This window comes from Epinephelus moara, chromosome 2 (assembly GCF_006386435.1).
Source record: "Epinephelus moara isolate mb chromosome 2, YSFRI_EMoa_1.0, whole genome shotgun sequence".
Lineage (NCBI taxonomy): Eukaryota > Metazoa > Chordata > Actinopteri > Perciformes > Serranidae > Epinephelus > Epinephelus moara.
This window is the reverse complement of record NC_065507.1, coordinates 12,621,072-12,636,106: the sequence shown is the minus strand read 5'-3', so window position 1 is coordinate 12,636,106 and position 15,035 is coordinate 12,621,072. Positions and strand designations below refer to the sequence as shown.

Below are 15,035 nucleotides of genomic sequence, written 5' to 3'. Positions count from 1 at the left end.
TGTCCTCTTAGGTAACAATACAGCCAATAGCTGTATTAAAGTCAGTTTTTATTCACACTGTCTCTAAAAGAATTGGTAAATGTTGTTTGTTTTTTTTTGCAACTCACCTTGGGATTCTTATGTGCCGATTTGAAAACAGTACAGCAAAAGAAAGCTGTCACGTCCTCTCCCGCCTCCTCACATGAAGTTAACAATAGTTTGACAGATGAGTGGGTTCATCAGGAAAATGTCTGAGGGGAAAAATGTTGCCTTTGTGTGCTCAAGAACCAAAGGTCATTACAGGATATTTTATTGAGATTTGTAAGTCATGAGGATGGGTTGGGTGTAGGCTTTGTTGGAATGAAGGTATGAAGGTCAGATACTGTGCACACACCACACACACACGCACACACAGGACATTGTGGGAGGACACAGTGAGAGTCAAATAAGATGGTTTTACAAAATAAAATATTGGTTAATAAGTGAAATTAATCAATAATTAAAAGAGTATATTCGTTTCTCGTGTACTGTCTGTGTTTCCTGCTTTCTGGTGAATTTTTATGTATCAGTTTTTGTCTTTTCTGCGTCAGTTTACGTCGGAAATGTCTTTAATTTCATCAAAATAAAAGTCCTCTGCACTTTCATGTTTTTATTGGGGGGGGACAAATGCCATTATTCTAAATATTGAGGGCAACACGTCCCCTGCATCCTCCCCCAAAATCTACACCTTATGTCTAGATGTGTCTATAAATCCTCCTCCTGCCTTTTAACATTCCTCTGAACAGACCTGTAAATGCTGCAACCCTAACTTTATGATCATTACAAGTTCGCTCTTTCTGTACATGAACTGTATCTGTCTCTGTTTTATGGTGATTTGTGTGGTAAGTGTAGAGATGGGTGTGTGATTGCGATGTTGCACGGTATAATCTAGGATTAAAGGGAAGTGAAAGGGACATCACAGGAGCCAGCGACCAACTTCTATATTTATGTGCACTCTTCTTCCCTCCTCTGCCTCAACACAGTACAGTACAGAACAGAACAGTCAGTCCTGCAGGATAAAGCCTGTGGTTAAAGTGATTTATAGATGCGAATCACCTGTTATGCCAAACCATTTATTTAGGTTCCCGCTGTAAGATTTTTATTAGACAGACAAAAGTTCACCACGTACTGGCTGTTTGAAAATCCCATGGAACAGATGTTAATGATAAATACATACATATGATAACTGCTGTCATTTTGCCTCAAGACATCAATGCAAAGGCAAATCTGCTGTCACTGCATGGACTGAAATTTACTGGATAGGGGCATGGCTCTTGAGATGGCAATGTCAGTTGGTTTGCAGGTACATCAGTTTAGTCCAGAGTGAAATGGAAATGGATGAATTGCAGTGAAAGTTTGGACAAGGATGTTGGTCATCCCTTGACTTTTCTTCTACTGTCAATATGAGGTTCACATTTGTGGTTTTGAGTTAAATGTCTTGGGGCCCTGACACGCCAAGCCGATGGTCGGCCATTGGTCAGTGTCAGGATGTCGGTGAACGTTTGTCGCCTTTGTTTTTGCATTGTGTCCGACACTGTTTGCACCAGTCGTCCGTTGTTGGACCTTGTTGCCTGTTTTTTGGCCAATTCGGCATCTTGAATCGGCGTCGGAGCTGGCAGAGCCCGTCAACTTGTCATGTTGATGTGCTCACTGGCCAAACTAGCATCTTGAATCCGTCCTGTTGGCGAATATGCATTTCTAAGAACAGCGAAAGAATGACCTGCCCTACTCTACCTTACTCTGTCTCTGACTGGCTTACCCTGATATTCTTACCCTAACCCTAACCAGTCTCACTCCTCTTGCCTAAACCTTACAAATCAAACCAATGACGGCAACACGTACTAGCCAGTCAGAGGGAGAGTAGGGCAGGTCATTTAACCCAGTTCAGACCAAAGATTCGTGACAAGACAAAACCATTTTAGAACGCTGCAGAGAAAAGCTGCAGCGGTGTGAGCTGGCCGTCTGAGCTTGACTGAAGCCGGCTGATGGTGTCACCTGCAACTCAGCTGGTCAAATCACTGGCACCTGGTTTAGACTGTAAAGCACATCACCTGTTTCAACAGCCAATCAGCTTGTCATGAAGTTTGCTGGTCAAGTTAAAATGACAGCAGATGGCATGTTCACTTGTTGCGGCCGAGCCCTCTGTTTCAGGACTTTTGACATTCCTCTTCTCCATGCACCTTGGAAGTGAAGTGTTGCTGTTTGGATTCAGCACAGACGTTCTTGTTTTTGCTGTGTTTATGTTTTAGCATCGATGAAATCTGATTAACCACCCTCCATTTGTTACCTCTCATTAAATATCAGTCTATCACCTTTTAATCCTGCGTTTGTCAGACTGTCTTTCTTCACTTAGTTTTCCATCTGTCCTGAATATACGATAGATTATTAGAATCATTTCCCAAACATCAACACCATATATTATTTGTCGGTGGTTTAAACCCTGCAGCATCTGTTATAAATAGCTCTATTCTATATAACTTTTATACGAGCTCCAAAAGGTTTCTGTGGTTACACATTAAAATTACAGTATCTCTTGTTGTCTGGCATTCGGTTCACCGTCAGACACAAAAGCCATTGTCTGAAATCTTGAAATGTCACCAATAATGAACCTACCATCTGAAAACAGGGGTCTTTGTTCTGCGATGTGAATCATTTAAAGATGTGTCATACGTGAGTCAAAGGCTGTTGGGTAATGCCGTGGGTTTTGTTGGGCTGCGTGCTGATTTACAAATGCCTTTATGTCCAGTTGTGCGTCATCACTGACTTTTTCTTTTTCCCTGCATCAGCATCATTGAAGGAATATTGACAGCAAATGGAGAAAGTCTTATTTACAGAACACAGATGTTTTATCATGACTGGGATCTTCAGTTGCGGGTGAAATGCGCATGATGTTACAATACAGTTACACCACAAACAGCTGAAAGCAAAATTCCGGTTTCAGGCGACATGGGTCTGATTTTCATAGTTTTGGCTTTCAGTCCTTTTGTTAGTAATAAAATTATAGTCATTGAGTTAATTGTTGGAGTCTGGGAATGTAGTGACATAAATAACAAGAAGTCTGGTGGAGGAAGTCTCCATCAGATAAAACTAATGCAGTCTAAAGCCCAGTTTCCACCAAACAGTTTCGATATGGTACCTTTGGAACCAAAAGTAACCCTTCAGACATGGTACCTAGACCCTATCGTTTCCAACGCAAACAGTACTCTTTTGTGTGGGCGGGGTTGTTGTCGCTCACTGCTTCATCCAGTACTCACTGTATTTCCTCATTGACACTGACACAGATGGAAGTCTGCATCTCGTTTATCGTCCACAGAACAAGGTTGCACGCTGGCATTTTCAGAACAAACTAAAACAGGCTGCAGTGAGAGTCTCTCTCCATTGGTTATGTAAAAATAGCAGGTTTGTGCATTTAGTCCTTCTCAGGCTATCGCAGCCGGCCAGACCCCACAGGAACGACACCCTGCAACGCTTTTTTTTTCTTCAAGTGAGGATTGGGATATATGCAGATTATTCACATAATCCGGTTGAAATTAATATATATTTTTAAACGCTTGAAGATCCACTCATTACTAAAAGTGTCCGTCATATAAAAACTAAAGTGATGGTCAAAGTTGTCACAGTGAAATTGAAGGTGTGTTGATGGATTCATGTCGTCAACTCATGCATTGAGTAATATTACAAGCAAACGTTACACCTTAAAAGTTGCCGGCAGTCGGCCCAGTGAGAATTAAGTTATTTTTTCTCAGACTCCAGCTGCTGCAAGAGGCATCAAAACATCCTTTATTTTATAGTTTCAGTCTACTAAAACAACTTTCCACAGTATGAACAGTGGTTACATGAGCCTCAAAACCAGCCACAACTCAGCCCTGAGCAGAGTGACCGTCCTCTATCGACCAATCAACAGACTGCAGTGTTCACAGCTCCACCTTTTAGTACCAGATCTGTGTGCTAGGTACCCCAACAGAGGGGGGACCAAAAATGGGGACGGTACGGACGGTTCCATTGGTACCATCCACAACTTTTCACAGTGGAAACAAAGAAAAAAGGGTAGGAAACTGAACTGAACTGAATCGTACTGCTCAGTGGAAACGGGGCTTTGATGCAAATGGTACAGAGAGGTGCTTCTGTTATCAAGACTACTCTCAATGATGTCCATGGTTTGGACAAAGTAATAGAAACAACTATCAGTGTAATGCAAAAGACTGGAATTTTGGGGGTTCATTTACATAGAATTAAATCTAAAATTTCTTCTATTTTGGGAATTTTATGAGACAAGATTCATGTCTCAAATTCTACTATTCACACTGGGCACCGAATCTTTTTTGTCTGTCTAACTGTTTATATGGCAACCTCTTTCAACATCCAAATAAAGCTCACTGAAAGCAACTCTGTCTCTCTGTCTCTCCGGCAGGTAACCACATGTTGTTACGGGTGTTACCCTCAGTCTACCCCAGACAGCCAGATACCCTCCACTGTCACCTAGGCAATCTCACCGCGATGATGTCTCAGCTGGAGTCCCCAGAGCAACAACACCTCATCAGACTGATTCAAATTGTTGCCGAGCAACATCCACTAGTGAGTGTTTGTGTTGTTTTTTGTTTAGTTATAGTAGCAGTAAGCTCCAATGTACTGTGGGAATCATCAAACTATTCGCTGTCCATCAAAAGACTGTGTTATTTTTTTTTTTAATAACATGGGCCAAAGTAAATTATCCTGCTTAAAGCACTGTTACTTTACCAGCGATTGAAATATAAATTACATTCCTCATATGTTTTGAAACTTTTTGTTGGCCCCATCTTTGTCAGCCTTGTAATAACATTTTCAAGAAGCCTTGTAACATCTAAAATACTGTTAGCAGCCTTTCAGCAGCATTACATACCATCATTTAAATGATAATGAAGTACATCAGACTGTGGTGTTTTCTGAAAACAAAGCACGATCCAACTAAATCAAAAGTCTATGGCCTTGGCATAAGTTTACATTTAACTTGGCTTTGCCTTACAGTGGAGTACGTGTGTGGCTTTTTTCGTACCATTTTAGCACGAGTCAAGCTTAATCAGAGCTCTTACCATTCGACTTCACCATATCCTGTAATGAGCTCATGTTGAAATGCTGAAAAAAAGTCACTGGAACATTGTTCGGAGTGAGTAAATGTGGAGCACTGCATGTGGAGTACACATTTCTAAGTAGGAATTCCCTTAATCCTGCACATTTCGGAGCAGAGCTGCTGATGTTCAGCACGAGAGGAAAGTACCACATACCAGGAAACAGAGCACATGGTGGTAAAACATGGACAGTCTCACTCACACGTTAAGCACTGGAGAAACAAAACCAGCCATCTGGAGTTATTCTAATCGGAACCCCCCGCACAGTGCAAAATATTTCTGTTGTGGCTGCATCCGTCAGAAAAGTTACCAAATCTTCTGCATCCTAATATCCACTTACTGGAAATGACTGAAAAGATTAGAAGTAATAATTTGAACTTTGAAATTGCATAACTTCAGTTTAATGGAGTGAAACATCTTCTCTTTGATGAACAAGTAATGTTTGATATTAATATGATTATTCAGGACAAGTGACTCATAAACTAGCAGCAGGAGGGCCGGCAATGGTGGGCATTGTTAGTCTGATCCGGTCCAGTGTGACCAGTCCAGATAATGAGGAGGAACTGTTCGCTCGCTCAGTTTGTCCAGACAGTGCTACAGTCAAGCTTTTGTCTTTTGTTTTATTAGTCACCAGTCCTATCATCTCGCTCCACTGTCCCTCGTCTCACCTCCAGCCTTCATTAAAGACACATAAGCCTCTGTTTGGTAGTGAGTGGTGGTGACAAGAGTGACAAATAATGAATAATGCTTTCATCTTACAGATGTTGAGCCCTCAGGTGCCTACGCTAGTCAGTTATCTAGGAGACCAATCCCTGACTGAGGCCCTGCTGGGTGCGCTCGTGGACGTGTCACAGGCCAGCCCTTCCTCGCTGGTCAGCTTCCTGCCAACGCTGAGGATTGTGGGACAACAATGCCCTGCTCTCCTGGGTCCTGTGGCCAAAATCCATGGTGCCGTCGGTATCATTAGTGAGGTACAAACACACACGCACAAACACTCAAAACTCACACAAATCACCAAGTTTACATATGTTTGCAGCAGTGATTTGCAATTTATAGAGAAAGTGGAAGCATGTGTTTCAGTAGACTCTGGGAGAGTATAGAGAATGTATTATTAGTGAGTTTTAGTGGGCTGGTAGAAGGATTTTGTTGCCTTCGGACAGAGCCAGGCTAGCTGTTTCCCCCTGTTCCCAGTGTTTGTGCTAAGCTAAGCTAACTGACTGTTGGCTCTGGCTTCATATTTACGGTACAAACATGAGAGTGGTATCGATTTTCTCCTCTAACTCTCTGCAAGAAAGCAAATAAGAGTATTTCTCAAATATTAAACTATTTATTTAAAGAAAAAAATACACTTATCTCCGATAAAAGGACATGGTGAGACGAGGTACTAGAAAGAGTGAAGGAAAAAAACAAAACAAAACAAATTCAGTGTTTAAGGGGCCGTGCACATGCTGCATTTTTTGCGCCTTCAAATTCAATGTTTTCAATGTAGACCCGAGGCAGGCGCACTCAAATGCCAGAGCGACACCATCGTGGTGTGCAAGTGTTCCCAAGAGCCCATTTTCCAGGGCCCCCTGAGATAAACCGAGTTCGACTTTTGGAACACAGCAGACCGCATGTCATGTGACAAGGACCAACCAATCACAGCCGACAGATGTCTTTCCCCTCCTTCGTAAATGTCAGTCAGTGGTAAATATGGAGGAGAAGTTGATCATGTTAGTGCAGGGCTACCCAGAGCTTTACATCTGTCCCACGGACGATAGGCCTAAACAGCACCTGGAAGAAGATCAGCTCTGCACTCAGGATTTCAGGTAAACAGACTGTTACCATGCTTGTTGGGGTTGCTTAGCAACCTCAGATGCAACCTGCTACCGCGCTCTTGAAAGCTGGCACAGAAAAGGCACAAAAGTAGCGCCCAGTGCCCAAGCTTGCATTTTCCAGGGGTTCAAAGACGCGGAATGTCTACGGCTCCAAAGGAAGTTGCAAACCAAGTTTGTAGTTTTTGTCCCAAATTGTTGCATGCTTAAAAAAAACATATGACCTCATGTTGTATGGACTTTTGTCCGTCACAAGGGTTGGTTTCTCAGCCTTTTTTTTGCATCCATTAAAAGCCCTTGGAGAGTTGTTTGACCTAAAAGCAGCAAAGAAAATGTGGCGTAACCTGTGAGACACATACATCTGCAACAAGAGAGAGAAACAGGGCAGAAGTGGACGGGGGGCCACCGAGAAAAACTTCCATAACATAGAGACAGTAACGTTAGCCTGTCCAGAAATGCATGACAGCAATGATGATGCTTACACCAGAGTGCAATTTAATAGCCGCACAGTACACACAGGGAAGCAATGGGGCAAATGTGTCTTTCTATTTTGTCTCACACTGGGAATTTTCACAGTGAATAGAACCATAAATCACATTGTGTTCAGTGTGCAAGATTTCTTTGTGTACCGATTTATTTTTATCAGATGATTGATTTAAAAAAAAACAGAAAAAATACAAAGGCGTTTACTTTGAACTTCTGAGCTGGCACACAAAGGCACACACAGGTGGTACGTGTTGTTTGCTTTCTGCAGTAAATGTCTGTATTGCCGAGGCTGTTTGTAGTAAACAGAGACGGGCTGCACAGATACTCACAATCATGTAAAAATGTCATGGGAATAATTAATGCCCTTGATGTCTGCTTAGCAGTGGATACACACACACACACACACACACACACACACACAATGAAACACGCAGGAGTGATTATTTCAATGAGTAGGGAGGAACTGGCTGCGCTCTCACATGACTTGCTCTCTGTTGTCCTGCCAAGTGTAAAACACACTCACCCACCGGACTGGCCGGGCACATCCGGAGGTTTTAACTGCTGTCTAACACCTACATCAGTGTTCAGCGCCTGTCCTAAACAAACACATTCCCACTCCTCAGAGAGATCTGTCTCTCTACAGTGTAATAGAAATTAAGAAACACAACAAACAACTGTCCTGGTGGGGACAGTTAGGGAGCAGCACTGTCAGCCTAATGACGCAAGCATGACACAATTTTAAGGAACATTAACCTCAAGAAAGGCGCTTTTTATAGATGTTGTGAGAAAAGGAAATTAATTTTTATTGTAGAGAAGAAAAAACAGGACAGCCTCAATGAACTACATGTGTGGCAGAGCTTCCTGGTGCAGTGGTGAATCAATTTTGAAAACACTCCTAACTATAATCATGCTACAGCTAATATACATTTCTGGAAGACTTACAGTATCAACATTTGTTACAGCGCAGGCTAAATTTGTCCCATGAGCCTCATTTTGGCCAACCCATGGGTTAAACACTTGGCTGCCCCGCAGACTTGGCTGCTCATTTGCCTCTAATGGCACCTCTGACGTAAAAATTGGTGTTTCAGCCATTAGCTGACTGTTATTGGCCCCCAAAACACTTGAGAAGCTGATTACAGGTTAATTAGCCTAGAAACTGGAGCAAACTGCAGGGTGGCATCACTGCTGACTGATGGGCTGGAGAGGGAGGGAGTGATGTAGGTTTAGCTGTCTCAGACACTAACATGCACAGAGGACGCTGATAAGAACACACTTAATGGTCTTATCAGCCGTCTGACTCTCTTTGAGGAGAAGAAGAAAACAGAATTGAGCCTACCTTCATTTTTGGACAGTAGCATAACTGAGGACGGTACAGTAATGTCAGTTGGTCCAGAGATGTAATTCCAGAAGAACAACCTGCCATTTTGTTGTTCTTTTTTGTATCCTCTATACTCGGGCGTATTATAGGCGGAGCGGACTCGGCGAGGAATGTCCGCAGTCATTCGGGCTTTCATAGTTGAGCACACTTCCGCGTTGTAGTTTCCTGTAAAAATGTCTATGAAAAATACATGCCGAGCAGTCACTGGTGCGCAGAGCGGAGTCTGCGCGGTCGTAAAATCTGAGCTTTGCACGCACAGGGCTTGCAGACGTCTGCTTTGAGTCCGCGCGGACCTCTGCGGAGTCCGTTCCGCGTACGTTCCGCCCGAGTATGTTCGGGCCTTAAACCTCGTTCACCTTTTGCCTGCCTCATGTGGATCTCCAGAAAAGGAGCAGAAACACGAGTCAAAACCGAGACACCTCACAAACTAAGTGGCCTAGGAACTTGTATGGTATGTTGAAACGGCCACTACAGTTGCCTTTAAATTGGATTCAGACATTCATGATCCCCAGATGATGCATCCTTCTAATTTTGGTGATCTCCTGACTTTTCCTTTAGTGCTGCTGTGGGGCTGACATTACTGTATTTGAGTGAAATGCCTCAACAACTGTTGGATGGATTGCCATGACATTCAGTTAGACATTCATGTTCCCATCAGGATGAAATAACTGTGGCAATCCTCTGGCTTTTCATTTAGCACCATCATCAGGTCAAAGCTCTAATTTGTTCTAATTTGTCTTTCAATTTATGATCACATATCTGCAGACCTAATGCCATTCTTGTCAGCATCAGCCATACTTTGTGTTTAGCGCTAGTTAGCAAATGATAGTGTAATGGGTTAGTACTCTTGTGTTGTGTAGATTAAATGATGACCCACTCTCAGTCACTGTTCAGCTTGGACCTGCATTTATTTCGGCACTGGTGAATATAAAACAAGAAAATCAGCCTCCACAGCCAGCTCTCATTAACAGTGCAGCTCAGCATGCACTGACACATTAGCCGCGACCAACGGCTGACAAGCTAAAGTTACCTACACAGTAACCTGCACAGCTACTTGCTTAAAATACATCCCCAACCATCCAACATCATCACAGAACATTAGTTAGTGTTTTGGGGAGCTTTTATGGCACATTTATGCCAAATATAACACACGCTTTACCATAAAAAGTAAAGTATTTTTGGTGGAGCTTAGCTGAATTCAACCTACGACGAATTTGGAGACAGCAGATGGTAACAGAGTACGGGGGCACATCTGTGAAATCTGCATGGGCTTGTCAGTGTTGCATTCAAGTACACTCACACACACACACACATACACACACACAAATAAGAAGAAATCTTTATGATAACTAATACGTCACAACACGCAAAATTAAAATGATAAAAACGTTAAACCTGCTAAACACCAGCATGTTTGCATTGCCATTGTGAGGATGTTTGAAGGCTGCGGCCTCACAGCTGCTAACGTGGCTGGAGTCTCTTAGTCTTGTTCATCCGATGGTTTAAATTAACACTCTTAGCTCTTCTGTTTATATTATCTTTCCTACCCATCTGAAAGTGGTTCAGAGTAGATCCTTCTGTTGGCCAGGGTTTACAAAACCTACGGTACAGCACATAGCAACACAGTAAATGCTTGCAAACCTACGAGGACACAAGACTGAAGGTAGTACAAAGGACGATACAAGACACACACCAGATAGTGTGTAGTGTGTATACATAGTCCACACACCATGGCATCAACAGGCACATCAGGTAAGCATGTCTGACATGAGCCCTATATGTAGCAGACCTCAATGGGGAGTACAAATGTTTGTTATCAGTTGGAGGTTTGCATCTTTCAAAGCATTTTTAAGATCACACAACACTATGCTACATCCGCTGTCTGAGCCTTTTGGTTTCGCTGCCATCTCAGGTTGGAGATGGATGTATGCTCCTTCACTGATATCAAAATGCTCACTCACCAAAATCTGTGTTTGTTACAGGTTGTGCCTTTAAGAGACAACATGAACAAAAAATGCTTGTTCTGCTCTGAGCTGAACACCGTTTGTGGAAATACTGAATTTGATTGTTTGTTTTATCCAACAAAGAGAAGGTCTTTCGGCAAAGATGTTCTCATTCTGGACAGTAAACATTTGTGCAATCACAAAAACAACTTGGAGGATGCTGCTGCTGGAAAACAGGTTGTAAATAAGGTTTGTGTGAGTGTTCAGAGTGCCGAGGTCACGTATGGGACAGGCCTGGCATATAGAGCACGGGATAGTCGAATCAACTTTGTGTGGACCTAATACTATTTCCGTCCACGCAACACCATGCAATGATATTTAGGATGAAGTCACACACTACAGTCGGTCTACAATGTTTGTGTGCCTTCATCAGAAGGTGACAGCAGGACAGGGTGAGGGCTCACACTCCCTCTTTTCCTCTGGGTCCATTTAAGGCTGTTTAACGACAATTTGGGGAAATTAAGGAAAGGAGAAAATATCACATGACTGTCACACACACACACACACACACACACACACACACAGGCACAGAGATCACGAAGCTGGAAACCATAATGCAGTTTTCTATTACTCCAAGGCAACCTTTCCTCCTCAATCTTCTTGTCGAAAAACCTGCCAACCCAGCCTGAGCGCAGACACAAATACATACACACATGCACGCACACGCAGTTGGTCAGACCTCAGTGTCCTGTCTTTCTTCACACTGGAACCATTTGGAAAATAACCCATGTTTTTCTGGGAAATGCCTCTGCAGAGGCCTCCTGGTGATGGCAGTGGAGAGTACCTCCTGTGGGTTTCGCCTTTGTGCCACACACACGCACGCACACACACTCACAGGGGTGCATTTGTACTCGATTGTAACAAGATTGCACAACACACTCAGGCTTCCTTAACCTCCTGAAGAGAGTTGGTCTATATTGTGTTTTTGGGCTTGTTGTCAGAATGTCCGTGAAAGTACGTTTAGAAAAAGAAACCCCTGTATACTGTAACGCTGTCCAACCCAACACTCCTGTAGTAAAGTGTAGTTTTTAAAAACGAATATGATTTTTTTAACATTGTATTTGTGTGTTTTTTTCAAAATGCTATAAAAAGGTAGAGAAAAAACAATAAAAAACAGAATACATACCAAAAAATAAGTGTACGAAATAAATAAAAAGGTCCGGATTGCTCTGTCTCTCAAGATCTATTCATATCTATTCATAAACTCTGTCCATTACTCTCATTTCTCTCGACATCGCTCCTCTTGAGTCCTCATCCTGTGGGTTAACAGCTCCATATCATGTATTTCATTCACAATTTTCAGCCAGTCATCCTGTGTTGGTGGTTCTGCCTTATACCATCTCGTCATGATGGCCTTTTAACAAGCTGCCAACAAGATTTTCAATAGGTATCTGTCTTCTGTTAGTACAATTCCTCTTGTCATACTGCCTAAGCACAATACCATGCATGATCTGGGTATATTATAACCCAAATTTTTAATAATAACCGTATGATCATTTACCCAAAACTGTACAATTTCAAGACAGAGCCAAAATACATGAGTATGAGCCACATTTATTGCTCCATATCTTCTCCAACATGGTTGTGCCATAGACAAGTATTTGCTCTTAATCTGTGGTGTGATAAAGAATCTAATTTTATTCTTCCGGCAGTGCTCTCTTCAAGTACGAGAAGGTGTTGTAGACTGTTGTGTTCTCCACATATGCAATCATTCATCTTCTGAAATATTAGCACCTAGTTCTTGTTCCCATTTCATCTTTACATTTAGTGTTGTATTTCCTCTTTTCTCTAGTAGACATTGATATAGTGTAGGTATTATTTTGTATTTCTTTTGATTTGGTTCTAATTTCATCCAAATTTACAGTATGTTTTATGTCCCTGGCATAAAAGTCCCATAGTTGCAATTATCTAAAGTGGTCCTGGTTGTTAATGCATAATTTTGTTTCAGCTCTTGAAAAAGATGTTTTTTATTTGATGTTAAAGCTGTATCAAAAACGTGTTGATTGGATTCTATTGTAATTTTTAAGGCTGTAGTTTGTGGTGACCTTGATATACTGCCTCTTTTCCTGTGTTCATTAAGTGGACAAAGCATCAGAAACAGCTTTCAATATCATACAGTCCAACACAACATCACCACAAAGTATACAGCCAAAGTATTATCCTCAGTAAAATGAAACTGTGTAACATATGTTGATACACATATAACACACAGATTCCATACAGCAATAACTTTACTATAACCAAATTAAAGATTAAGAAGGTGCACTGGTTTAAAAATTGATAACATTGTGTACCATCTTTATATAAGCATTATAGCCGAAAAGAGATGAAACGTACTCTATACTTATTAAGTAATTTGTTTTTAAGAATGGAGCAGTGGTTCCCGACCCTGGGAGTCGGGCAGTTTTACCTCCTCAGGCCTATAAAATCTTTTCAAGATAACAATTTGAGAAGGTAAAAAAACTCTTTGCTCATAGCACATAAAAATAAAACTCACTGACAGAGGTTGCAAGTTACCAGCCAATGGACATAGAAAGAGGACATGACATGCAGTCCATATGTGTGAGTTAAAGGTCCCGTACTGTGCTTGTTTTCAGGTCCATACTTGTATTTTGGGCTTCTATTGGAAAGTGTTTACATGCTTTCTTCTTATATTGTCTGCCTGATTATATCTAGCCTTGTTAGACCTTCCTAATGACGTGAGCTTAACATTCTTTTGTGCTCTCTGTGCCAGTCTGACCCCACTGCTGCCCCAAACACTTTCCAGAAATTAAAATCCAATCAGGGTCAATCAGGGATCCTGACATCCTAAGCAGCCAATCAGGGACTGCGCTGTAACATAAAATGCAGGCCACAGATTGCAGAATAGTAAAGCAGCTCCTGCTCCTTAGCAGAGTTAACACAGCAAGAAGTGAAGTAATTACAGAAATAGAGTCAGTAACAACAATTAAACAAGAAGAGTATGTACTCACAGTGTCTCAGAGGAAAAGATTTGGCAACATTTTATTTATCAGCTGGCTCCCTTGGTGATGAAAATGTTCTCTGGTGTTTTGTTACACTGATTGGCCGAAAGAGTTTCTCTGTCAAGGTGAGTACTCCTGCCCACTGAAAGTGTTTTTGGCAGCAGTGAGGCCAGAGCAAAACAGAAATGTTGAGCTCACGTCATCAGGGTGGTCTTGCCAGGCTAGAATATACCCGTATTCACCCTCCGTCTGAAAAGCTCCATTTTAGCGCCTGTCTCTTTAAGCCCCTCTCCCAAAAAAGTCCAGGCTGCTCTGAGCTTGACAGCTTGTGTCCATGTTTACTTCCTATCAGCTGATGTCATTCACATGCATTGCTAAACATTTCAACAGGAAATAGAGACCCATTTAGTATGTTAACGTTTGTGACATCACAACTTCACATAAGTCCTGACAGATCGTTTAAAGGCACAGTTTCTGAATATATGTGGACTGTGTGAATTGAGTGTTTTGATGTTTTCACAGTATTTATATGACCCGAGAGCCAGGTGTTTTACCTCTTCAGGGCTATAAAACCTTTTCAAAATAACAATTTTTGAAGGCAAAAATAACTCTCTGCTCATTGCACATAAAAATATAAAACCACTGACACAGATTGCAAGTGAGAAGCCAAAAGGTTAGGAACAACTGGCAAAGAGAGAGAACATGACATGCAGTCCTTATGGGTGATTTAAAAAGTGTGAAGCCAGTGGTGTTGAGCGTGATCATAACTCCAGGAAAAACATTATTTTTCCAACACAAAAATGAAATATAACTTATAAATGTAACACAAAACTGTCTGTAAAGTATCATAGTACAGTGGAGGCACTGTTTGTACAAACATACAGTTGGCAATTAGTTATGAAGAAATTGAATTGACTGAAATAATCAACACTAGTCCATACCCATTGAGTGCACAGTTGCCCACGTACAGTTTCACATGGTGTGTGTTTGGGATACAGGTCATAAGAAGTTGCAGATTAAATAGTCAACTGAACCCATCAAGAAGAGCAATGTATTCAGACAGAGTTTTTGAAAAACGAGGGACTGACAGAATGACACATTGACAGTTTCCGTGATCATGTACAGCATACCATACCATGACTTAGTCATACCAAAAATTAGAAAAAAACAAAACATTGGGCCACAGGGGGAGCCACAGCGATCGGTCGCATTTTAGCCATTTTTAAGCATTTTTCTGTTGTTATAGCGCCACCCAGTTGCCAATTAGA

The 15,035-nt window shown here is 41.7% G+C and overlaps 1 protein-coding gene across 5 annotated transcripts in view; it reads left to right on the top strand.

Annotated features, from left to right (window-relative positions):
• The window catches only part of veph1 (ventricular zone expressed PH domain-containing 1), a 124,639-nt gene that overhangs the window by 46,827 nt on the left and 62,777 nt on the right, over nucleotides 1-15,035 (top strand). For all 5 annotated transcript variants that reach the window (XM_050064019.1, XM_050064003.1, XM_050063994.1 and 2 more), the window contains 2 exons: nucleotides 4,430-4,593; nucleotides 5,885-6,094. In XM_050064019.1, the coding sequence (XP_049919976.1) occupies nucleotides 4,430-4,593; nucleotides 5,885-6,094 (374 nt within the window). The remainder of the gene's footprint in view (nucleotides 1-4,429; nucleotides 4,594-5,884; nucleotides 6,095-15,035) is intronic.